We start from the raw sequence: 26506 nt of genomic DNA on the forward strand, positions 1-26506 counted from the left end.
CCTTGATTTCTATCCTCTTTGCTGAGTTTCACCCACTCGCGCCACATCACTGGCTCTCCATTCTATTACTTCCATCGATGTCTCCTGGAATATATGCAGTCAGAGTTGGGGACCATATTTGCCTTTAAACCATTCTTTTCAATTCTAATTTCACCTGTGTAACATCTACAGCAACTACATTCCTTCTCCCTCAATCAGGAGGGTCCAAGAATCATTTCTATTCTGCAGAAACTTCACAGAAGGCACACTTGAAAGCAAATTGTATTGATTGGCGGTTAGTTCTGTGAATTGATACAATTTGATGGCTCTCAAGATACATTGGATTTTATCCCCAGCAAGTCAGCAAAGGGGCTTTCTTCAATCAATTCACCAAGATGTAGACAGCATACCTCAAAATAGCAAATGCAGCTTACAAGCTACAAAAAAATACACAATACACACTAACAGGCTGTGGTGGGACACTAAGGACCAGAATTATTGGCAATAGTCTTCTGCTATAAAAAAATCACTGAAATGATGAGACCACATGCGGAGTACTTCAAGCTGTTTTGGTCCTCTTATTAAGGAAAAGGTGTAATTTCATCAGAAACAGTTCAGGGAAGTTCATGAGGATGATCAAGGGTATGGAGGGATTGCCTGATGAGCAAAGATTAAACAGGTTGAGTGTCTACTCATTGGAATTTAGAAGAATGAGAGGTGATGTCATTGAAACATATAAGATTCTTAAGTGTCTGGACAGGGTAAATGCCGAGTGGATGTTTCCCCTCAAGGGACAGTCCAGGACCATAGGTCTCTGAAGAAAGAGATCACAATTTAAGACTGACGTGAAGAGGAATTTCTTCACTGAGGGTTGAGAGTCTTTGGAACTGCTTGCTACAGAGAGCTGTGGGAGCAGAGTCATTGTGAATATGTAAGGCTGAGATAGAGAAAGTGGTGTTCAGTAGAAGAATCAGAATGAATGGGAAAGGCCAGGAAAGTGGAATACTGAATCAGTCATGATTCTATTGAATGATAGATCAGGCTCAAGGGGCCGAATGTCTGCTCCTGTTCCTATTTCTTACACTCTTACGATTTTTCTCAAATGCCATTTTCCCTCCAATAAACTGAAACTCCTTGTTTCAAAAAAGGTTTGGACATAATAAACCAACTTAAAAAAAACACAATTCACATTAATCTGAATTGTCTTTACATCTGAACATATGAAATAGGAGAAGAGAACCCTTGAACCTGATTCTCCCACCCTCCATCTCTCTCTTTCCCAGGAAAGAATGCTTTTCAGCTTTATTTCCAAGACTGCATGGTGGACAACAGTGAAAAATTAATACATTCACTGCAGAAAGACAACTAAGTTCACAAATAAATTTGACGCAGACTGGAAAACACCACAATGGATGCAGAATTAGCTCAGTTGCCTACAGGTCAAATTTTCCAAAAGCATAATGCAGAGGACCATGGTGTCCCAATTATGGAAATGATTTGCCAGAGTGGGACATGATGAATGCAGTGGCATAAGTAGCTCTAGAACAGAGCTGGTAACAAGTCCTTTAAATTAGGCTTTTACAGAGAGAGAGAGAGAGAGAGAGAGAGTGAGACAGACAGAGAGAGAGAGACAGGACTGTTATTCTCGATACAGCTATGCAAAGTAGAATCAATTTCAAGTTTTTGAACATTGCTTTTTATCAGTGAATTGATTTGAACTAAAATATTCATTTTCAAGTGCAAAATTCGAATATCCCATGTAAGTGTAATTCAGAAAATGAACAAAAAGCCTGATCTGAGTAGCAAATGAACCCATTTATCCCATATGTAACACTTGAATATCAATTGTTTGCTAATTTCCATATTTTCCACATTTCATATCTGAACTATTAGCACTTAATACATAGGATACTGTTTGACTTAATATATTGTCTCTGCCACTAAAAAATCTTAACTCCAATACTAAAATAACTTTTCATTAGGTCTCAAACAGATTATTTACAAAAGATTTATAACAAGCAGATTAAATCAAACAAAACTGCCATGACAGTCCATAACATAACATAACTTAAAGCACCTACAAACAAAATAAACCCACAAAACTACTCACTGGTACAGGTATTCCAAATGTTTGGTTGTACATTAGGCTTCAATGGAGAATGCCAACTTCACGATAAACTAGAAATATTGCACTTCAAATAAACTACAACCTGCTGTTCACTCATATGTCCAATATTGCTTAATTCAGTCATTCCTCATTAAGTAAGTGAAGAGACTGGTTGGGGAAGAACCTCAGTCGTTCAGTGACAATAACATTGTCTGATTGTGGATGATATCACAAAATAGTTTCTTGTATCAAATTTAAGCACAACATTAAGTGGCAGGCTGTGGATACTTTATCATCCTTAGAAACAAAGAAGAAATGCTCAAAGATCAATCCAAACTATCTCCTTGCATTCCTACCTCATGGTTTGACATTTCCAATTTCCTCATCACTGGCAGCCTAAAACCAGCTGACACAAGCTCCAGAACAATCATACCTGGCTGCACATCTAATGCCTTAATGCTGAAATTCAGCAGCCCTAACATTACAAACTTAATCAAACATTACATGCTTTTCATCTTCTGATACATTAAATTCATCACATTTTCTTCATTTGCAAATCATTATATGTCTTCATTTCATGAAAAATAAGCAACCTACTGCAATCCTAAACCCTGGCTCACATAATTCATGCTTCCAGTTCTCACTTGATGTGACCTCAGTTCTGGGCGACACACTTCAGGTACAGTGTGAAGTCTATAGAGAAGTTATAAAACAGATTTATGAAATGGCTCCAGGAATGAATGATTACAGTTACAAGGAGAGATTGTTCTCCTGCACTTGAATCTAGAAAAGTGTGAGATCATCTAGATTATGCTCAAGAAAAGTAGATCGGAGCCCTTTCTAAAGGTGAGAAGTAAGGAACTATGAATCAGTAGAGAGGTTTAGGAGTGCAGTTATAGAAACCATTCAAAGTTTGTGGGCAGGTAGAAGTCCAACATGAATTGAAAAGCATAATAGAATATTCCCCTTTATCTTTAGAGGGCTGCATACAATGACATGGAAGTTATGTCACAGCAGGCAGGGCTGTAGTTAGAATCCATCTGGTTGATTCTATGAGCTGTGATGTAACAAATACACACAATATTTTAGAACTTATACACGTTCAAGCACTTCTGTTAACTTGCTTTTTTTTTCCTCATTCAAGATCCCATATCAATGCGTAGGACAGAAATTGCTCATGTAAGCATCTCACCAGTGGTGATACAGTGGTATCAGCACCCCACCCCCTCCCCCCAGCTAAGAAAAGCTCCAAAATGCTACACACTTCGCCTCTCAGCCATAAGTAACATAAAAATAATGATTTCACTTGTCTAACTTCAATATTAGAACTGAAGTACATCTGCATGCTCCTATCCAATTATCTCCTGTATTTTAGCCTCACTATTTTGATGTCCATGACCCACATAATAGATATTACGTCTCTACGTGTTTTAATTTAAATACATATTTATTTCTGGTCCATATAGATCAATCAAGGGCAAGACATTCTTTCTTGTATGCTCCACTTCTCTGGTTTCAGGACGGGTTACTTCTTGATCAAAACATAAGGGCACATACTCCACTTCAAAACACACGCCTCATTAATTTTACATACGGGTCACCAAGCACAGCTCATAAAGATCTGCATCACTAATCCAGGAAAAGACAGAACACTTAACAGTTTCTATTACTGCAGAGCTAATGGATTTTTTTTATTGCCTTCCATCCCACCAGACTTGTATATGTAAAATCTCCAAAAACAATTCAGCCCATAAAGACTTCTTTATGATTCTCTTGTAATTATACCTCAACATATGCTGCCACTTAACGGTAAATAATCTACCGATTACTCTGTGTCAAAGGATCACAAAGAATACAGGTATAAAAAAAATGGTGTAAAAGATGACACAATGGAGCATGAGCTACCCATAAATCGCAATGCTTATTAAAATTGCATCAGTATCAGGATATCAACCACAGATTTATTCTTCCTTAGCCATCTGAGTTATTGCTAAGCTTTTGTATAAGGTAACAAATCTAATGTTGCAACATTTACTGCAAAGTGAACAGAAAGCACAAATATCCAGAAATAAATATTATAAAGATCCTTTTTTAATTATTGGACTCCTAAAGTTGATAACAGCAAGTGTGAACTAGACAGTTTTATTCTTTTACAAAGTTTCCCTTTACAAAATATTATTGCCTTTGGAAGCAGACGCTTATATTTATTTTCTAACCAGGACTCATTCTAATGTAAAACTGTGGTCATTTCAATAAGGAGGCACTTGATGCATAATTACCTTGAGTTTCTGTTTAGTTTTCTCTGGCTCTATATTTTCAGTATCCATCCTGATGTTAGTCAGGATCTGCTCTGCTTCCGTCATCCACTTCGCCAGGTCTTTCATTTCATAATTGAAGGTGCGCCATTTCTCCACAGATCTCTCAAACCTCCTGGGCAGAGGACAAGTGCATTTTTTATAGGTTTATCCATGAATTAACATGCATTTATATATTTGTAATTCATAACTTAATAGCTGTGATAATTACATAAAATCTTTTAAAACTGCCTATATAATACAGAACTCAAATATACAATACACAGGGCTATATGCAAGTACATAAACTATTATTATTCAATTTGAATTGTTTAAAATTGAAGAGTGACACAATTGTTTTCCACTAGATAAGTCAGTAGATTTATTATACCACTCTAACTGGAGAGCTAACTGGCACGTTTTAGCTTTTTCTCCACTTTGTGTCCTGGTAAGCTGTCACATTTGTGGTCAGAGTTGATTTAAAAATAAATAAACCCATTTTAAGTGAAATTTATCATGAATCTCTAAGGGCATGCATGCTTGCTACTTGGAAATGATATGTTATAATACACACACATTCAAATGCATCAAAAGGCGGATATTAGAAGAATTGTCACTCTATATGGGGAAACTTGTGACAGTGGGAGCACCCTCAGTTCAGGGTTAGAAGGTCCATGATCGAGTCTCACAGGAAGGTATGTTTAACCATGGGGAAACAGGGTGATTTTCAATCTGGGAGTCCTTACAGTGTGTTTGATGATAGGTGGCAAGTGGGAAGAATCTCCCCTGGTCAGCCATTACTCAGGAGGCCATGGTAAACACTACAGTGCTTTCCTGTAAGTATGGATCAATGTAGTGCAAGTCCATGACCCTGTGCTCAGAAACAGCAATGGAAGAAAAGACAGACTCTGAATTTGTCACCTTTGCAGATTTTCCATGTTGAAAGGTATTAACAGTAATCATATAATATCAGAAGTGTATAATATCAGGTTCACAAAAGCCATTTGCTGTATCACAAGACTATTTTTGTTCAAACAATTCTTACAAACTGTTGCACTATTGCACAGATTTCACATGGGAACATACTTAAAGCAGTTACATGACATTATTGCATGTGACATTATGCTATAAATGAACCCAGCTCACCTTCATTTACTCTCTCAGCGGACAGAATAATGGAATAATGGAATTGGACAAGTATGGTATGTTCAGAGAGTCAATTACATTTATATAATTTACAGTGACATCACTCAATACAAACTCCCAAATTACATATACATCTGTGATACCATAGCCACATATATATTTAATAAGCATCAATAAATTTCAAGAAGAACCCAATCTTCGTGGTAGATGCTACATGCGATTACACATAGAGCAGGATTCAGATCACAAAACTAACAAGGGTGTTGGACCAAAGAAACCACATTTGAAAGGTTTGCATATAGGGACCTCAAGACATTTATGAAAGGAAAGAAAAAAGCAACCTACACTCTTCCCACACAACTTGTATTACAATTAATCCCAAATCTCAATTCATTTCAAGTTCTGAATTATTTATACACCTTTATAATTACAGTTTGCCTGAGGAGAAAAGCTGCCACATTCCAAAGCAATTTGTTATATCAGAAACACTTTGAGTTGTTTCTGATAGCTTTGATCAGACACACTACAAATGAAAACTTTTGTGTCATTTTGTTGAGGTATCAATTACAAACAAGGTAGCATGGCTGCCACATAATGTAGAAAGCACCCCAATGTTAGCAGATGACTTTTCAAAGCTTCTTGGGAACAGCATTTGTACTGGTGAATAGAAATGCTTATGGCTGACATGCTAGGTATGGACTTCTTTTCTGATGATATGTGAGCTGAATATGCAATGAACAAATGGAGATGAGGTACAGATCAGTGAGTATCTAATCAAATGGTGAACAATTTCAAAGCATGAAATACTGTACACCTGTGCCTATTCATGGGTTAATATGTGAACCACCACTTCAGCAATGTACTCCAAGAATGACTGGTTATTTTAAACCATACCCTACAAAAGAGTCTGTGCCTTGATGAGGACAAGGGAATAATCTGGAGAAATAAAGTTATTAGTTAGCTGAATAATACAACTACCTTTTGCATTGCAGACATGGAAAATTGTAGTAAGCCTTAGCAGTTGGAGTCACTACATGCTTAATCATTTTAAAAACTCCTAGTTCCTTACTGTAGCCAAATCAACTTTTCTGACAGTTACAGTTTTTTTGTTCATTTAATGTTTTTCATACTGTGAAGTTAGCTTAAATGTGATAAAATATACATTAGGCACGTGAATGGAGAAAAAGCAAGTGGTCTAATTTACAGATAATTTCAAATTAGGAAGTGCTCTTCATGAAGCATAAACTTGAGAATTACAACTTTTTTTGGACAAAATATGCAGTGGTATATGGACAATGGCACATGGAGCTTTGTAAGGACATATACAAAGTGAATTATAAAAGGTAAAATGGGCAATATTCATACTTCAGGAACAGTTTAAGCATATTTAAATTTTGTACAATTCACAAGCCACATTATGAATGGAATATTAACTATATAAATAAAAATGGAGAACACAACAAATAAATCTGCATTCGAAACTGTTTGGGCTCTAGTCAGGTCAGACCTTGAGTATTAGATCAGGTACGCTCACAACAACACACACAGGACAGTCGGAGGTCTTGAAGAGAAGAGCAATAAGAATGTTCCCTCATGTCTAAATGCAAACTTTTGAGGAAAGACTGGAGAACATTTTTGAAAAGAATTTAGGAAAGGTGTCTGTGCAGAATTGCATGACATAACCTGAATGGAAAAGGTGCATCCAGAAACCAAGCTTTGTGAATAGGACAACAGGACACAAGTTTAAAATAATAAAAGTCAAACCTAGTAATGATGTTTGGGAGTTTGCCATCCAGAAAAAAAATGACACTATTATGAACTTTGTAAGATTCTGAGGTTGCAAAGTTCTAAGGAAGGGTCACTCAACCCAAAATGTTAACTCTGATTCCTCTTCACAGATTCTCCAGACCTGCTGAGCTTTTCCAGCAATTTCTGTTCTTGTTCCTTTGTATTTTAGGAATGTCTTACATTTAGGGAAAAATAAAGTGGGTTATGTGACCTATTCTAAAATCTGACTAACAATAGCCCTGTGTTATACGGCTATTAAAGGTTAAAGGAAGGCCCTGATTGTTTTGCTGGGAAGATGGCGCATATTGATCACAAAGAAGACAACTGCAGTAGCATCCATGTTAACAGGATTTGTTGGCTAGTCTCCAGCCTCAGGAAGGTGTTGAGAATGTTTTTATATTTTCATTCATGGAATGTTGGCAATATTAGCATTAGTTGCTGATCCTTAATTGCCCTTCAACTGAATGGTCTGTTCATGCATTTAAGAGTCAACCACATTTTATGGGAACAGGACTGACATGTAGCTCACGTCAGCACGCCAGATAAAGATTCCAAATTTCCTTCCCTAAAGAACATTTGTCAGCAAAAGAGCTTTTTTTTATAACAATCACTCACTGTAATTGATAACTAGTTTCATTTTCCAGACATGTTAATTGAATTTCAATTCCACCAGCTGCTGTGTCTCATTTTCATCCTCAATCTCATCCATGTACTTTTGAGTTTCGACGTGTAATTTCATACAATTTGAGGATTTAAATGGTGCAAGGGAGGAATAACCCCTCTGTTAGGTAGGCTCACTGCACTCTTTGGAGCAGGTCACCCTGTATTGGGTCCCCACCTTCATCCAACTCATCAGCTGGTGGCAAGTGATTGTAGCTAAACCCAATTCAAAGAATGAGAATGGATACCATCAAGCTTATTCTTGGCAACTTAGAGATTTGTTTACTCTGACACACAAACACTGATTCTAGCAGTCTTGGAAGGTGAGACCAATGTAATGGCCAATGGTCTTAAAGTGGATCACACAGAGTTTACAAAACACAGAAGATTCTCAGGTCACCCACCACATTCAGAGCCATTTTGAGCCATACGTTCATTAGGTTGGGACTGGTGTGATGAGGCTGACACTGGACCAAGAAAGATCAGGTCAGGAGTTTGAGGCTGACAATGTGCAAAATTCTCTGACAATAATCCATGTGCAATAATCTTTCATTTGTCATCCATCATCACATGTCCAGTGGCACTGGGCAAGTGATGCAGCACGTAGTATGCATTTACCAGGAGCTCTAGCTGTGAACCTCACACTGATGGCTCAAGGTTGTTTTTCACTGGAAAGCAGCAAACTAGGGACTTGGCAGCCCATGAACAGTACTTTTCAGGGCCTTGCTGCTTAATTGCTGCCTATTAGGAATGGGTTAAAAAGATGTTCTAACAATATTTGTTTTTGCCCCTTTCATCAACCAAGCCAGACCTGGAACAGATTCCATAAACACAGTCATAAGTTAATCTTAAAAATGGAATTAATCATCATTGGCACATGGAAAGGGTTCACCCTCATGGACACTGCCACAGCTAACAGATCAAAGAGAAGAGCTGCTGTTGTCAGTAGAGAGATCATTGAGATCACTGCGCTCTATGAGGCTTGGCAATCGGAGGACAGTTAACACAAGAAAATTGCACCTTCTTTCAGAGCAGCAATGGAGGATAAGAATGGTATGAATCTGGCATAGACTTTGCTGAGAAACTATCACATCAGTAAATTTGCTTACCAGCCTCACGGATTAGTGATAATCTGATGATGCTTAAGCTCCTCCCACATGGCAACAGGCAAACAACTCCCAGTCATGTACATACCCCTTCCATGAACAACACTGATGGAGACAGGTAAATTCGACCGTCCCCTCATGTTGATTGTTACTTTACAATGGTCAAATTAGTTAATCATACTTTGCGATGTTAATGCAAACGTGCATGTAGATCAGGGTTGATAGATGTAACATTCATGGTTTTGTTTTTTTGAAGATGTATGCTGAGCATAAGCTCCTAAACAGTTTTCCATCTTAGCGTTTGCAAAATAATTGCACTCCATTTAATACACTGGTATACAACTATATATCATCATAAGATAGGTCAGACAAAATGTGGAATGCTGATATCTCTGCAAAGTGGGATGCTGATATCTCTCCGTGTTCCAGGTCCACAGCAAATGTCAGCAGCTCAGCAGGGCTGCTCTGGGCTCAGTGATTGTCTGGGTGCACAATGTGCTTTCAAAGATGTCTCAAACCCAACAGATTCTGGTAAATTCTGGGGCTTCTGTTGAGAAGCAATGAAACGTAAGATTCAGCCAAATGAATCTGTGGTGCCTCTCAATGTTTACAAGTTCTATTGCAAAGTACATGCTTCACTGTCAATGATGTGCAATAAAATCTTGCTCTGTGGATTCAATAGGGAGTCATTCTACACGATTTACTTACATAAATAAACATTTAAGTACATACTTTATGTTCTCCTTCACTTTCAAATAGCCTGATAATAATAATGAAAATAAGTCCTCAGGTATCAAATACACCCATAAAGTGACCTCTATTAATAATTGCCTTTGCTGATGACTTTTGTAAATAACTGTCAACCACTAAATTACTCCACTCTGGAGCTCCAAGATATCTTATTTCCATGGTTTCAACTTTTCGTCATGCACTGGATATATTGGATTCTAATTTACATCTCATTGAGACTAAACACAATTTACAGGAAGCAATCTCAGTATTCTCATCTGTCACCCACCCATCAAAAGTTTTAATTCAAAGGTAAAGTACAAATTTGATTCATAAGCCAAGTGTAAATCTTTCCCCAATTAGCCCTTGTTACGTTCATCACACAGCATAGTTATTTGATCATCTCATTTCAACTAGACACAAAAATGATCTCACAAATACAAGGTTTTCACTTGACTAATGCAATGTAAAATGGAGGAACAAAAGCTCAGTTTAAAAAAAACACATTCAAGTAGCCAACAGTTGAGTGTTTATTTCCATTAGTTTTATATGGATCAATTCAAAAAGGTATTTTTTAAACAGGATATCCAAGAATGACCATATTTTAAGTATGTTCCACTTGGTCATTTGGTTTTCAAACTATACAGAGTTTGTACTTTAGCATTGCTGTACCACACAGTACATTTACATTGTAAACTTGCCTTATGTTATTGGTCACAGATAGCTTGAACTGAATTTGTACAAGTAGGAGCCTTGCGTTCTTATTTTGGTGTTTAATTGCTCATCTGGAAAACTTTCTGCCATACCATTAATACAGGTTTAATTTAGCCATCTACAAAGTCAGGACTGATATTGAGCTTTGCCTGCTGCATTTTGCAAATGCTGTTAACAATTCTTTTGTTAAAATGGTCAATAATTATTGATTCAATTACAATGGAAGCACTCACAAATTTCTGATTGAGAACCAAAATGTCAAGCAGTGATTTGCTTCAGGACTGATTTCAATCACCCACCTTATAATACAGGAATCCATATTCGCAAAGTAGTTTCAGTATGTTCAGCTAATTTTCTGAATAGATTGTCAACATTAATTTCTATTAATTTATCATCTTTGGTTGTAAATGGGTTGCTGTTTGACCGGATAATAAAAAGCCCTCTTGGCACTGTGTATATCCTTGTTATAATTAATGTTAATTCTTATGTAGCATTTTAATATGTCAACCAGAATGCAAGTATTCACCTGCTTCATAGTGCCATGCATTAGTTGTGAGTTCCCAGCAACAGCAAGGTCAGCAACCTTCCACACAATACTGCAGTCTTCTCAGCCTCAAGTTAATGGCAATCATAAGACATTAACCATTCACACAAAGGTCACCGCTAAATCTCTTTCAGCCTCATTTGTCTCCAGAATGTGTTTAAGGATCAAGAAGTGGTACAAAGACCAATAGAATTATATGCTGCAAAGTAGCAACAGCTAAGATATGTCTCTAGAGGGTGTTGGCCCTCTTGGTGAAGAAGGTATGTGCCACAATATGGTACTGGAATCAAATAAGCGACTGACCTAAGTATAGAAGCATGGCATACTTTTTCACAGCCTCTCTCCTTCAAGTATCTGCCATAAAGTCTCTCCTCGGTCAGATCTCATGCTCGCAATGCAAATGACTGAACTCAAACCCTCCATTAGTGGAATGTACTGGTCTTCATAGCTGTTTAGTCAAGAATATTGAATTAAACATGAAGTTAACGTGGGCAGGCCTTCTGACCAGTTAGCAGAGCTAAGAAACTATTCTACTGGCCTGTTGGCCTGTACAAACAACTTAAGAAGTAGTCTTCAATCCTTCCTGCTGCATTTTCCTGAAGTTGGAACAGAATTGAGAAAGACAGCAAATTTCAATAGTAGCAAACCATACTGGAAGAACTTGGCTAGGGGAGCAGCAAGTACTGGAGCACATACCTTCAGTACTATTGCCAGAATGTTATCAGGGCCTATTGCTTTTGCAGTATCCAGTACCTCCATCTGTTTCTTGATATCACGTGGGGTGATTCGAACCGGCTGGAGACTGGTACCTGTGATGCTGGGGACAACTGGAGGAGCCCTACATGGATCATCTACTCAGCACTTCTGACTGAAGATTGTTGTGAATGCATCAGCCTTATCTTTTGCACAGATGTGCTGCGTTCTTCCATCACTGAGGATGGGGATATTTGCGGAGCCTCCTCCTCCAGTGGGTTGTTTAATTGCCCACCAACAGTCACAACTGCATGTGGAAGGACTGCAGAGCTTGGATCTGATCTGTTGGTTGTGGGATCACTTAGCTCTGGCTATCACTTGCTGTTTATGCTGACATTGAGATAACTTTTGAATAGTCTAACACCAAATCCTGATGGAGACAAACATGGTTTTGGCTCCGATAGCCTTAAGTCATTTTGCCTAACTTGTCAATATGAATTGAAGCCATTGCTATCATATTGTTTCCTGTCTCCTGTTATGCCAGACAAGTGTCTTGACTTGTTAAGATTCACCAGTGATCTGTCCTCTTGCACAAAACTCACTATTAAAAGGTACAATGGTGGTAGCAAGTGATCAAGGTGGCTAATGGAATGCTATCATTTGTTATGAGAGTAAACTGAACATAAAAGTTTAGAAGAGTGAAAGGTGACTTGGCTTAAATGTATAAGATCTTGAATGAGCTTCAGAAGATCAATGACACTATTTTCAAACGAGGGGTCCTGTTGTAAAAGCAGAAGTAGGACATTTTTTCTTTCAGAGGGGCATTCCATTTGGAACTTCTGCCTCAAAATATTGAGGTGGGGTCTTTGAACATTTTAGAAATTACTATCCCATAAGATGTAGCAGCCTGTTGAGTCTGTTTCAGCAATCAATGAGATCATGACTGATTTGATAATCCTGAACTCCACTTTCTGACATTCACAAGCTTTGATTCCCTTATTAATATAAACATCTGTCTGTCTCAGCTTTGAAATTCTTACTGACCCAACCTGTACAATCCTCTGTGGTAAAGAGTGCCACAGTGGCACTACTGTCTGAGAGAATAAATTTCTTCCCATCTCAGTCTTAAATGGGTGATCTATTACAATGAGTTTATGCCCTTGGGTCTGAGACTTTCCCATAGGTCAGTTCAGTTTAGTTTGATTGATAGCAGGGGATTCAGTAATGATAATGCCACTGAATGACAAAGGATGATGGTTAGCTTCTCCCTTCGCGAATACGTTCAGTACCGGCAATTTTGTGGTTCAAGAAACAATTGCAACACACAAGTGCCTGTCAAACATTATATTAAACAAGATAGAATCTAACTGTCATCCTTGGGAGTTACCATTGACCAGAAACTCAACCAGACATTAGCCATACCAGCACAGTGGCTACAATATTTCCATTACAATAACATTAAAAAGTTGTCTTCATTGTACCTGTTCCGTTGTACATCACAATTATCCCCAAAGACCAATATGATATTATCCTTCATATAACTCCTAATTTATAATGTCAATTATATGTGCACATGGAATTGGCAAAACATTCAAAGGTCAAATAGCAACAGTAAAGCACATTACATCAGCAGTCATTTACTTAAAGAAATAAGTCTCACAATTAGGTTACAGCAAACTTGGATTTCAAAAGCCAGTATACTGTAGAAGCAAGGTCACAGGAATTGAGAACCAGAATTTTATTCAGAAGAAAATCCAGCTGGACTAAATTAAAAGTAAGAGCATTAACATGAGCTGAGCTGATGAAGATAATCAAACAAGGACTGGCAAAAAAAATGCCAAGGTTTCTGCCAACTACAGAATCGGGGACATGTCACTCAAATGTACATTCTCCATCTATTCATATAGTTCATCTGTTTGCTCAAATGTTGATAAACATGACTGGCCACGCACTCCAATGAGTCTGTCCTCAATGCTACAGCACCACAATAGGCAAACAGAAGGTTCAGACCCAAATAATTTTGGTCAAAATTAATAACTGAACTATTTCTCTTTCTGATTTAAGAAAGCCCCAGTCTTTAAGGTAATAGCAGTTGATTGATTTAGGACTACTTTCTATAAATAAAAACATTCATTGTATGAGTTAATATAAAATATATATCATAAAGAAAATGTACATTAATCAAGTAAGAGTCCAAATCGAGTGCCAGCTGTTTAGTATAACCTCAAAATCTCATGGGTGGAAAGGAATCGGACAAATTAGCTTATTTATCCTTCAGGATAAACAAGAATTTTTTAAAAATATTCGAGAAAACATGTTGATGGCTTACTGGACGAGGGCTTATGCCCGAAACGTCGATTCTCCTGTTCCTTTGATGCTGCCTGACCTGCTGCGCTTTTCCAGCAACACATTTTTAAGCTTGGATATCACCGACTGCCAATCTGCGATATACAGAGCAGGAAAGTCAAGGGTTTGATCCTTTTGTTATGAGCTAGTTTACTGGCTGGTTGAGAAACAAAAAAGTGCAATCGACATTGATGGTTTTAGGAGATTGAGTAAGAAACAGGCATGAAAAAGCAAAAGAAATTGAGCAAATGTAATGGACCAGACAGTGTGTAATGCAGAAACATTAAGTGAAAATGAGTTGAAGCAGGCAATTAAATAGCTTATTTAAGTCCCAATTAAATAAATTTAATTCAGCAATTTAATGAATCTGAACAGTTTATGCCAATGTATTAAGGCAAAAAGAGAGAGAGAGATACTCTCTCACAGCTCAGAAAGGAAAATGCATGTGTTGCTGCACTCAGCTGATGGAAAGCCAGCCTGTGTCTTCATTAATCATAATGACACAGACCACCTCATGGCTGCAGGTATCTTATTGACTCCTTGTGGTGCACAACATAAGCAAGTAGTAATTGGGTGGGCACACAGGGAAATTAACCATTTTCCCCCCAAATCGATCATCCCTTGCATATTTGTCTTCATCTTGTGTTTGTTCTAGTTTTTAATATTTTATACCGAGAGAGTAACACAGCAATTCAGGCTTGTTACTTTGTCCAGTTTGATGATTCTACAAACTCCAGTTGTTTCTTGCATTTTGTAAGTGTCTTTCAACCATGTTAGTCTGTCTTGGATACAGTATTATTAACTTCTTTCTCACAGCAGTCTTTTTCTTGAGGGTTCCTTTCAGCATTTTTGAATGGTGCCTTCTCTGTTTGCTTTCTGTTCAAGCACCCTCACAGAAGACAGAAATGCATGTAAGCAGCCTCTGTAGTTTATATTTAGTTAGTTAGTTGTACAAGATTTTGTTTTCCCTGTGGGAGATAAATTGCAGCAACATCACCACTGGAGAGTATCCCGTCTGATTAAAAAAGGAATAGTGAAATAACAACAATTGGTACTTAAATGGTGCTCAGCCATAGTTCCAAGACATCTCTGCAGGTGTTCTTCAAGGAAGATGTTTTTAAACAACCTTTTCAGAGACATCTGACACACCTCAACAGGTGGGATTTGAACTCGGATGTTCTGGTCCAGAGGTACGACACCACCACTGCACAAGATTCGTAGCTTCTCAAGGTAGTGTCCTAGGCCCCACCATCTTCAGCTGCTTCATCAATGACTTCCCCTCCATCATAAGGTCAGAAGTGGAGATGTTTGATGATTATTGCACAACATTCAGCACCGTTTGTGACTCCTCAGTTACTGGAGCAGACTGTGTCCAGAAGCAGCGAGACATGAACAATAACCAGTCTTAGACTGACAAGTAGCAAGTGATATTTGCATCACATAAATGCCAGGAAATGGCCATCTCCAATAAAAGAGAACGTAACAATGATCCTTCACAGTCAATGGTATTACCATCACCGAATCCCCACCAATGAACATGCTGAAGGTCACTATTGCCCAAAACAAAATGAACTGGAATAGCCACATAAATACAGTGGCTACAAGAGCAGGTCAGAGGCTCAACTCTTGCAGCAGGTTACTCGCTGACTTCCCAAAGCCTACAAGTCACAAGTCTGATGGGATACTCTTCACTTTCCTGGATAAGTGCAGCTCCAACAACATTCAAGAAGCTTAACATTGTCCAGGAAAATGCAACCCACTTGACTTGCACCACATCTATAAATATTGACCCGCTCTACAGCATGTGCTATCTACAAGATGCACTGCAGAAATTCACAGACTCCTTACACAGTATCTTCCAAACACAGTACCTCCCAGAGGGTCAATGGCACATATAAGGTAGCACCATTACCTGCAGGTACGTATGGTTAGTAAGTCTGCAGATATATCCAAAACTGGAGGTCATTGAGTCATAGAGGCATACAGCATGGAAACAGACACTTTGGTACAACTCACCCATGCCGGCCAGATATCCTAAATAAATCTAGTCCCATTTACCAGCATTTGCCCGATATCCCTCTAAATCCTTCCTATTCATATACTCATCCAGATGCCTTTTAATTTGTAATTGTACTAGCCTCCACCATTTCCTCTGGCAGCTCATTCCATACATGCACCACCCTCTGTGTAAAGAGTTTATCCCTTCAGTCCATTTTAAATCTTTCCCCTCTCACCCTAAATCTATGCCCTCTAGTTTTGAACTCCCCCACTGCGGTCATGTTGCAGCTATACAGGAGATTAGTTAGACCACTTTTGGAATACTGTATACAATTCTGTTCTCCCTACTATCGGAAAGATGTTGTGAAACTTGAAAGGATTCAGAAAAGATTTACAAGGATGTTGCCAGGGTTGGAGGAGTTGAGCTATAGGCAGAGGCTGAATAGGATGGGGCTGTTTTTCCTATTGTGTCGGAAGCAGAGGGGTAACCTTATAGAGGTTTATACAATCATGAACGGCATTGGTAAATAGTCAAGATCTTTTCCCCAGCATAGGAGAGTCCAAAACTCGAGGGCATAGGTTTAAGATGGTAGGAGAAAGACTTAAAAGGGGTCGAAGGAGCAACGTTTTCCAGCAGAGGGTGGTGTTTTGTATGGGATGAGCTGGTGGAAGTTGGTAGAATTACATTTAAAAGGCATCTGGATGGGTATATGAATGGGAAGGGTTTAGAGGGATATGGGCCAAATGTTGGAAAATGGGACTACATTAATTCAGGATATCTGGTCGGCATGGACGAGTTGGCATGAACGAGCAAGACAGAAGGGTCTGTCTCCATGCTGGACAGCTCTATGACTATGACTCTAAGCTTTCCTCCAAGTTACTCACCATCCTGACTTGGAAATACATCACAGTTTTTTCGGCATCACTTGGTCAAGATCCGAGAACTCCCTCCCAAATGGCATTTTCGGTGTACCTGAAGCAGGTGGACTGCAGTGGTTCAAGAAGGCAGCTCACCACCACCTTCTCACTGAGAATTAGGGATGGACAAGAAATGGACATCCACCCAGCGAAGCCCACGTCTCATATAGGAATAAAAAGAAAGTCTGACTTGTGTTATATAAGTTGCAAGGAGCTGAAATGGTTAATACTGAGGACCAGAAAACATCAGCCATGATGAAGAGCTGTTGACTTGTGGGAGAACAACTTAGGATCCTGAGCAAGGATCATCTAGGTCTTCTTCATACCTTCTGTAACAATGTCCATTATATTAATGTAACTTACATATACTTGCTGTAATTCAATAAGCTATATTTTGGTTAAGACAGGCGTCTCTTTTCATTAGACTACTAAAATTCTTTGTTGACCAAACCAGACTAACGGGGTCATATCGGTCCCCATATAAAGGATACAATTGCTGCAAATCAACATGATGCGTGAGTGTTGTATTATTGCATAGATGCCAGATGAGATAGGTCTGTCCCTTTAAGACAATAACAAATAAAATGAAATGTTCCGTATAAAGGTGCCTGCTTTGCCTCCAGTCACTGTGTAATGGAGTCAATGTTGTCAGTCAGTTATGTGCATATAATATACAGTAACATCAGTAAACACAGAAAAGACAATGTATAAGTTTGTAATATTGTAAATCCTGTCATATATAATTTTAAAATACCTAATTCACAAGATCCCAGGTTTCTTGGTATTTGTTACAGGGCTAACATGTAGAAAACCAAAAAGCACAGTAGCGAGGATTCATTTTACAAGATTCAGCTTACTGCAAAAGCAGGAGATGTTAGGGCACTTGATCAAATTCTTAATCAAAGAACAACATAGAACAAAGAATATAGAATAGTACAGCACAGGACAATCCCTTGGGTCCTCTGTGTCGTGCTGACCTTTTATCCTACTCTAAAGTCAAACTAACCAACATACTGTACATTTTACTGTTTTCCATGTGCCCCTCCAAGAGTCGCCAAATGTCCTTAATGTATCTGACTCTACTACCCCTGCTGGCAGTGCATTCCACCACCCATCACTCTCTGTGTAAAGAACCTACCACTGACATCTGCCCTAAACTTTCCTCCAATCACCTTACAATTATATTCCTTCATGATAGCCATTTCCACCCTGGGAAAAAATGTCTCTGGCTATCCACTCTATCTATGCCTCTCATCATTTTATACACCTCTATCAAGTCACCTCTCATCCTTCTTCGATCCAATGAGAAAAGCCCTAGCTCCCTCAACCTTTCTTAATAAGATAAATCCTCCAATCCAGACAGCATCCTGCTAAATCTCCTTTGCACCTTTTCTAAAGCTTCCACATCCTTCCTAGAATGAGGCAACCGGAACTGAACACAATATTCCAAGTGTGATCTAACCAGACTTTATAGAGGTTCAGCTTAACCTCATGGCTCTTAAAGGCAATCGCCCCACTAATGAAAGCAAACACACCATATGCCTTCTTTGCAACCTTATAAACCTGGATGGCAACTTTGAGGGATCTATGGACATGGATTCCAAGATCTTCTCTTCCTCCACACTACCAAAGAATCCTGCCTTTAACCCTGTAACCTGCATTCAAATTGGACCTTCCAAAATGAATGACTTCATACTTTTCCAGGTTGAACACTGTCAGCCACTTCTCAGCCCAGCCATCCTGTCACTATCCTGCTGCAACCTACAATGGCCCTCCACACTACCCACAACTCCATCAACCTTCATATCATCGACAAACATACTAATCCACTCTTCCACCTCCTTATCCAAGTCATTTATAAAAATTACAAAGAGCAAAGTGCCTAGAATAGATGCCTACGGAACACCACTGGTCACCGAGCTCCAGGTTGAATACTTTCCATATACTACCACCCTATGTCTTCTACAGGCCAGACAATTCTATACCCAGACAGCCAAATTTCCCTGTATACCAAGCCTCCTTACTTTCTGAATAAGCGTACCATGGGGGAACCTTATCAAACGTCTTGCTAAAATCCACATACACTACATACACTGCTTTACCTTCAACAATCTGTTTTGTCACATCCTCAGAATTCAATAAGGATTGTGAGGCATGACCTGCCCCTCACAAAGCTATGCTGACTATCTCTAATCAAGCATTACTCTTCCAGATAATCATAAGTCCTCTCTCTCAGTATCCTCTCCAATAATTTATTTACCAAGCACCTAAGACTGACTGGTCTATAAAGAAATTAAACAGCATGTTAAAAAGGAGAGAGAGGTGAGACAGACATTTGTGGTGAGAGCTCTAGAACTTTGAGCTCATTAACTGAAGACACATCCACCAGTGGAAAAGGAGAGAAGTGAGAATGGAAAATAGTACTTGTCCAGTTAGATAAAGAAAGATGCCAAACAGCCATCTTTTCTGCCTTAACATCTGTTTTTCAAATAGTTTTGCACTTTTGAAGTTGTTTGTGTTACAGGAAAAAGGAAGGCCAGACCAGTTCACAGAGGTATTAGAAAATAGACACCACCATTTGTCTAAGGAGTAAAGCGGTGTTTAAAATTTTGGATATGTTCAAAATCATTACCTGGAACACAAAGGGGATATTGCAAGCAGAAATAAGTAACATGTGTGAATCATAAGATAAGGAACTTTAAATTAGTTATAAAACAGAGCAGAACTACACTCTTCAATGCATCAATGTGCTAACTGCTATGTCACAACTATACTTCATTTTGCAATTACCCTCAATTCCTTAATCTGGGGGTAAGGGAAAACATTTAAAGTAAGGCACAATAACCAATGTTTGGAATCTTGTGGTGGTTACGGGGCCTTGGTTACTTGCAGGAAAGCTGACAAGAGCACTGTGTTACTCCTCTTAAAGCAAGCCCGCCAGATCATGTTATACTGAAGGTCATGACAGTTCAGTGACAATTCAACCACTGGGACCAATGAACTCAGGAGCAAAGGCTGTGCATGCCAAGAGATGCTGGTCAATCAGATGGAAGATGGTGCCCAGATGATGGCTACTGCCAGTATGACACTGACACAAAGGACAACATCCTCGTTGGATGGCAGGCCAGAGCTGATTGATGGTGGCATGGGGATTATGGATAGGGATCTGGGAGAGAGTCAGAAGATTTGAATGGTTAGTAGCAGTGAGATGAGGCCCTTCAGTATGCATTCATCGTCCACTTTAAGGGCCTTGATTATCAGTGGGTGATGGCAGATGTCAAGGTGCCTTCCCACTATGGACTTAGTCGGGGAGGATAAAATATTGCACCAAATGAATAAGAAATACAAGAGAAGCTAAATGTGTGTAGATTGGATTTTTCAAATATTCTGAAACACCGGTTATTTTCATGCATAATGCAAATTGCTATTCTCTTTGATGTTCACAGCTCCGATAAAATTAGATTTGACAATAACCCATTCCAAAATTAATAGTATGTATTTTCTATTGTGATAAATTTTCTAAATTATATAACAAAAGCAACTAACATTGCTGAATAAGATTGAAAATACGCAACATAATTCATAAAATCTCTCTCCAATTATATTGCTACACTCAAAAACATAGTTGAGAAATAAATTGTCAACTGAATCGAGATATTAATCTATGCTAAACTGAAAGGTATCATTCTATTTGTTTGTTCATGGAATGCAGGCATCACTGACCTGACCAGCATTTATTGTCTATCCTTAATTGCCCTTGAGGTGGTGACGGTGGGCTGCCTTGTGAATTACTGTCATCCATGAAGTGTAGCACACACACAATGTTGTCAGGTACAGAGTTCAAGAATTTTGGTTCAGTAACAATGAAGGGACGGCTATGTAGTTACAATTGAAGATAGTGTGAGGCTTAAGGAAATTGCTAGTGGTGGTGTTCCCTTTAATCTGAAATCTCTGTCCTTCTGCTTTAATTTGTCAATTTGAAATTTGTTGGTGGGCTTATTTAATGAGTGGTGTTTGGAGAATATGGTTGCACACGAAGCACACAGAGGGCTGGAATGAATGACACATGCAGAATTATCAACATTTAGTGATGGTGACAATAGTAGGATGAGGATGATTGACATAGAACAAAAAGAAAACATCAGAACATAAGGTTAGCCAAATGACAAAGTTGGAAAGATTGTTTCCATGAGGAATACAACGGAATTTATGGAGTTGAATAGATTGGTATGCAAAGGATGGAAGGAATGGAATGGGACAGCATGGTGGATGAGATACTGGAATTGATTAAGTACACAATGGCAGGACCAGCTAATTAATGCAACTTTTAGTTAAAAGCTAAAAATTAAGATTCACAAGATTTGAATAAAAATGCTTAAGAAAAGCTGCCAGGTGAAGAAAAGGAACACACCCACAATCATCCTTTAGATAAAGACGATGTTAACAGTCAGCATTTCTCCACAGACTAGACTAACTCCAGTGGGCTTGCCAGACCACAAGCGTCAAATCAAGGAAGGAATAGCTGTACTGTTGCCATGAAATTTGAATTCTAAACAAGGACCTTTTCCTGGTACAAGATTGGCAGTTAAAAACCTATTCTCTTTAATTTTAGATGTTCATGTGACAGACATTTGCCAAGGTAGTAGTGTTTATTCTTCAAACTATAATGAATCCATCAGATGTAAAACTGCTTTTACAGCTCTGGAACCAGTTACTAATTAAACCAGCTTATTCTGAGACTATAAAGACGTTACACTGCCAGACTGCTGACACAATTCATAGGCATGATAAATATCTAGGCATGCTTTTATAAATGGGCAGCTGAATGGCACTACTTTTTGAGTGAGAAGTTTTGTTGATAAATTCTGATAAAGTCTTCATTGAAAAAGTAACAAAAAACCATATTCGTGAGGAAATAATGTCTTGAAGATACTCATCTGATTGCAAACTTTTGCTGTTTTTTACTAGCTGAATAAGAATGCTGCTTCTGATTATGAAACCATCCTGGAGTTCTCTTTTCCCCATAGAGACAGTCTGGGAAGCTAATGGACTTCATTCCTGACACACAAATTAGTCCTTAGCAGATTTACTCAGACATCTAACTGTATGACCTGCCTATCTGAGAGCTGTCGACAGATTTCAATCCAGTGCTTTTTCCCCTTGGTGGTCTCCAGGAAATAGAAGTAATGTTGTTTGGGGCAAGGTTATCCAAGTTTGTTCGATTTCTATGTCTTACTTTTAGCTATACGGTGAGTTCCATAAATATCACCCTGACAGCCCAAGTAAAATGTAACTATGTGATAGAATCATTTATTGACCAAAGATTTGCTTTCATCTGTGTGAGAAAATACACGATCACTACTTGGCATGAGTGATGCGACTGTAAAGAAGCACATATGGTAAGCAATAAGCACTAAAAGAAGTTGATTACTTTAAATGAAACAAAGAACTTTCAATTGTAGCACTCATTTCATGACCTCAGAGTACCCCAAGTACTTTATGGCTACTGGATCCCTTTAATAGGGCAGTTACTATTGACATGTGAGGAAAGGCAGTAAACACATTTGTATATGCTAAGCTAACACAAACTGAAATGATATACATGTCTAGATATTCCAGCTTAATGACAATGCTTTTGTTTAAATGGTGCTATGGCTTCTTTTGTATTTATAGAATTGGGAAGATTTTTTTACATCTGAACTCAAGAGGATCACCTCTGATGGCATGGTTTGAAGCAAAACATTTGATTGCATGTTCAGGTCTTGGCCTGAGGATTAAATCCATGTCCTTTTAACACTAGAATGATAATGTTATCCCTGAACAAAGGTGGAATTCCTCCCTTGATATTTTGCTTCTGATATTGTTTGTAGATAATAGTCTCCTGGGGATCTAGTGCAACTTGTCACCATCTATGTTAGCTTTAGCAGCAGATTCATACAAGATATCTGGGATGTGCATCAAACAAGACAAAACTAGTGGCCGACTAAATAAGATACTCAACAAGAAATCCAATACTGAATCCAGAAGTAATATCTTGGCTTATGCAGTGATAATAATACGGAACTCACTACTGCAGGGACTAGCTGAGGGTAACAGATGTATTTAAGAGGAAGATGGACAAACCCATAAGGAAGATGGAACACAAGGTAACAATGATAGATGAGGAAAAATAGGAGAAGGTTGAAATGGAACATAATAGTCAGCATGGACTTGCTGGGCTGACTGGCCTTATGCCATGCCATATATCATATATAAAAATGTTTAGGAGTTTCGCGACATAGAAACCCTGACGAGATAAATCTTGCAGCCATCGTGTTTACATACTTGTTCATAAATCTCTAACCCATCACCACTGTGTAATTGTGATTTCCAATAACACAACAGATGGAATGCTAGGCATAGCTGCAAGATAAAACCTGTCTTATTACACTTCTACAAAATTCAACTCTCGGATGTCACAGGTCAGGCTATTGGTTTTCAGATTTGACAGAATAAACAAGCTGGACTGCAGAATACACAGTCAAACAGGACAGAAACAGACATTCAGTCCAGCTTATCCATGCCGACCAGATATCCTAAATTAATCTAACTCCATTTGCCAGCATTTGGCCCATATCGCTCTAAACCTTTCTTATTCATATACCCATCCATATGCCTTTTAAGTGTTGTAATTGTACCAGCCTCCACCAGCTCATCCCATACACACACCACCTTCTGCTGGAAAAAGTTGTCCCTTCTGTCCTTTATAAATCTTTCTCCTCTCACCCTAAACCTATGCTGTCTAGCTGTGGACTCTCCTACCCTGGGAAAATGACCTTGGCTATTCACTCTATCCATGCCCCACATGCTTTTATAAGTGTATAAAAGATTATCCCTCAGTCTCCAACACTCCAGGGAAAATAGCTCCAGCTTACTCAGTGTTTTCCTGTAGCTCAAACCCTCCAACCCTGGCAACATCCTTGTATATCTCTTTTGTACTCTTCCTAGTTTATTAATAACCATCCTACAAAATGGAGACCAGAATTGAAAGCAGTATTCTAAACGTGGCTGAACCAATACTTTGTATACACACACAACATGACCTCCCAACTCTTATACTCAATACTCTGACCAATAAAGGCAAACATACCAAACATCATCTTCACTTTCCTATCTACCTGAGACTCCACTTTCAAGGAACTATGAATCTGCACCCCAAGGTCTCTTTGTTCAGCAACTCCCCAGGACCTTACCATTAGGTGTATTTGTCCAACCCTCATTTGCCCTACCAAATGCAACACCTCACATTTACCTAAATTAAACTCCATCTGGTACTTCTCAGTCCATTGCCCCATCTGAACAAGGTCCCATTGTACTGTGAGATAACATTCTTCACTGTCCCCCGTACCACTAATTTTTGGTACCATCTGCAAACTTACTTACCATTCCTCCCATATTCAAATCTAAATCTAATTAAAAATCCAGAAAGTTAACATAAAAATGAGAATTTAACTACGTGGTTAACTCAACAATTCAGCATGGCCAATCCACCTAACCTGTTCATCTTTGGACTTTGGGAAACCAAAGTTGCAATGTGGGAATCCAATTTACATACAGCAAACACCTACAAATAGCAACGTGATAATAATCAGATTGTCTGATTGTGACACGTAGATTCAAGAAGAAATATTGGCCAGATAGAACAATTCCTCGTCTCTCCTTTGAAACAGTGCCAGAGGATCTTTAACATTGATCTGAAAATGCAGACATGACCTTGGTTTTTTGTTTCATCCAAAAGACAGTGCAGCCCTTCACTCAATACTAACTGAACTACCAACTGAGGTATGGCTGACTGCAACAGTGAAAGTAAGTGTCGATGGCCACAGTAAAAATAACAAGCAATGTATTGAAACTATCACATCCTTTCAAAACTCATGAAACACCATCCAGAAGATAAACATTTCAGTGACAATATCAGGACTGGATTAAATTGTGTACTTATGTTTCTGGTGGTTTCAAGAAACATGGCATCTATTTGAGTAAAATAATTTTGCTTTTTTTGGTAGCGGCTGTTGGATTTCTACTGAATGCTACAGAATCAACAGTCTATGGGTCTCAGATTTAAACTAGGGCAATTGTAGTTTTATGTTTGTATAGTATCATTGTTTTATGCAATAAAGTTATCCAACTTGAGTGTAATTGCTCATGTGGTACATTAAATTATGGATGATTAATAGTATTATAAAAGTAATTTCTTCCAATTCAGATGAAATCTTAAGTTGTGAAAGCAGTGATTTATGATTGTTATCTGAACTCTGAGTTTAAATTACACTCCTGCTCTCTTATCATATTGAATTCTCTCATAAAATCTATTACAGCCTCAGGAAAGTGAAGATGACATTGAAATCACAGTGAGCACTATGAGTAACAGTGGCAATATCACCACTAATAGGAAGGAAAGACATTTTCTGATTTTTGTGCAGTGCCACAGGCAGCTCACCAGTAGCTCACTCAAGCAGACTCGAAGATAATGAGTGTTGGTAGCTATAATTTCATTGAAAGGAGAGGAGATACTTTCCTCACTGAATGGGCTCTTTGCACGTTCCAACAAGAAATTACTGGATAACAATCAGAAGCAAGAACTTTGCAATTACTTTGTGATTTCAGAGTGGACTACTGCATTTGCCTTCTTCACCAACAGGAGGGCTTGGTTGTGGTTCTGAAGCAGAGTTAAACAGGAATTAAATGCTTAATACATATGCAATAAGTGGTTCAATTCTTCATATACTAATAATTTTCACAAGAAGTCTCCTCAAGACTGAAAGCAAAGGTTTGTTGTCTCACAAACCTCTAGAGCTTTTTCTTGATGCACAATTATGCAATCTAAGTACTACGTTCATAGAATCCCTACAGTGTGGAAACAGGCCATTTGGCCCAACAAGTCCACACCAACCCTCCGAAGAGTAACCCACCTAGACCCATATCCCGGCATTGACTGCATCTAATCTACACATCCATGAATACTATGGGCAACTTGGCATGGCCAATTCACCTAACTTGCGTATTTTTAGATTGTGGGAGGAAATTGGAGCACCTGGAAGAAATCCATTCAGCCACAGCGAGAACGTGCAAACTCCACACAGACAGTTAACCGAGGCTGGAATCAAACCCAGGTCCCTGATGCTGTGAGGCAGCAGTGCTAACCACTGAGCCACCGTGCCACCCTGTTTTGCATTTATAAGTCGGAAGTACAACCCAAGTGCCAGCTGCCAAATATCACAAATCATCTGCCTATATTGACGAGATTTAAAGAAAAAAACAATATTAAAAAACAGGGAAGCACAGTCTAAACCAACACAAAACATGGGAAGTTTTTAGAAAACACATCATAAAGTAAATCATCAATGAGATACTCCATTAAAAAAATGCTAAATTATCCCTTTTATTGCTTTTCAATCAACTGAAGTCTATGACAAATATTTGTTTGGTCTTCATATAAATTTTG

At 38.5% G+C, this 26506-nt stretch overlaps 1 protein-coding gene across 11 annotated transcripts in view; it reads right to left on the reverse strand.

The window, feature by feature from the left end:
* dmd (dystrophin) overlaps positions 1 to 26506 on the reverse strand; it is a 2003576-nt gene that overhangs the window by 845198 nt on the left and 1131872 nt on the right. For all 11 annotated transcript variants that reach the window (XM_087992890.1, XM_087992895.1, XM_087992900.1 and 8 more), the window contains one exon: positions 4366 to 4516. In XM_087992890.1, coding sequence (XP_087849016.1) covers positions 4366 to 4516 — 151 coding nt within the window. The remainder of the gene's footprint in view (positions 1 to 4365; positions 4517 to 26506) is intronic.

The sequence above is a fragment of the Chiloscyllium plagiosum genome, unplaced genomic scaffold (assembly GCF_037043375.1).
Source record: "Chiloscyllium plagiosum isolate Xiang-an unplaced genomic scaffold, Cpla_swu_hap1 HiC_scaffold_12, whole genome shotgun sequence".
Classification (NCBI taxonomy): domain Eukaryota; kingdom Metazoa; phylum Chordata; class Chondrichthyes; order Orectolobiformes; family Hemiscylliidae; genus Chiloscyllium; species Chiloscyllium plagiosum.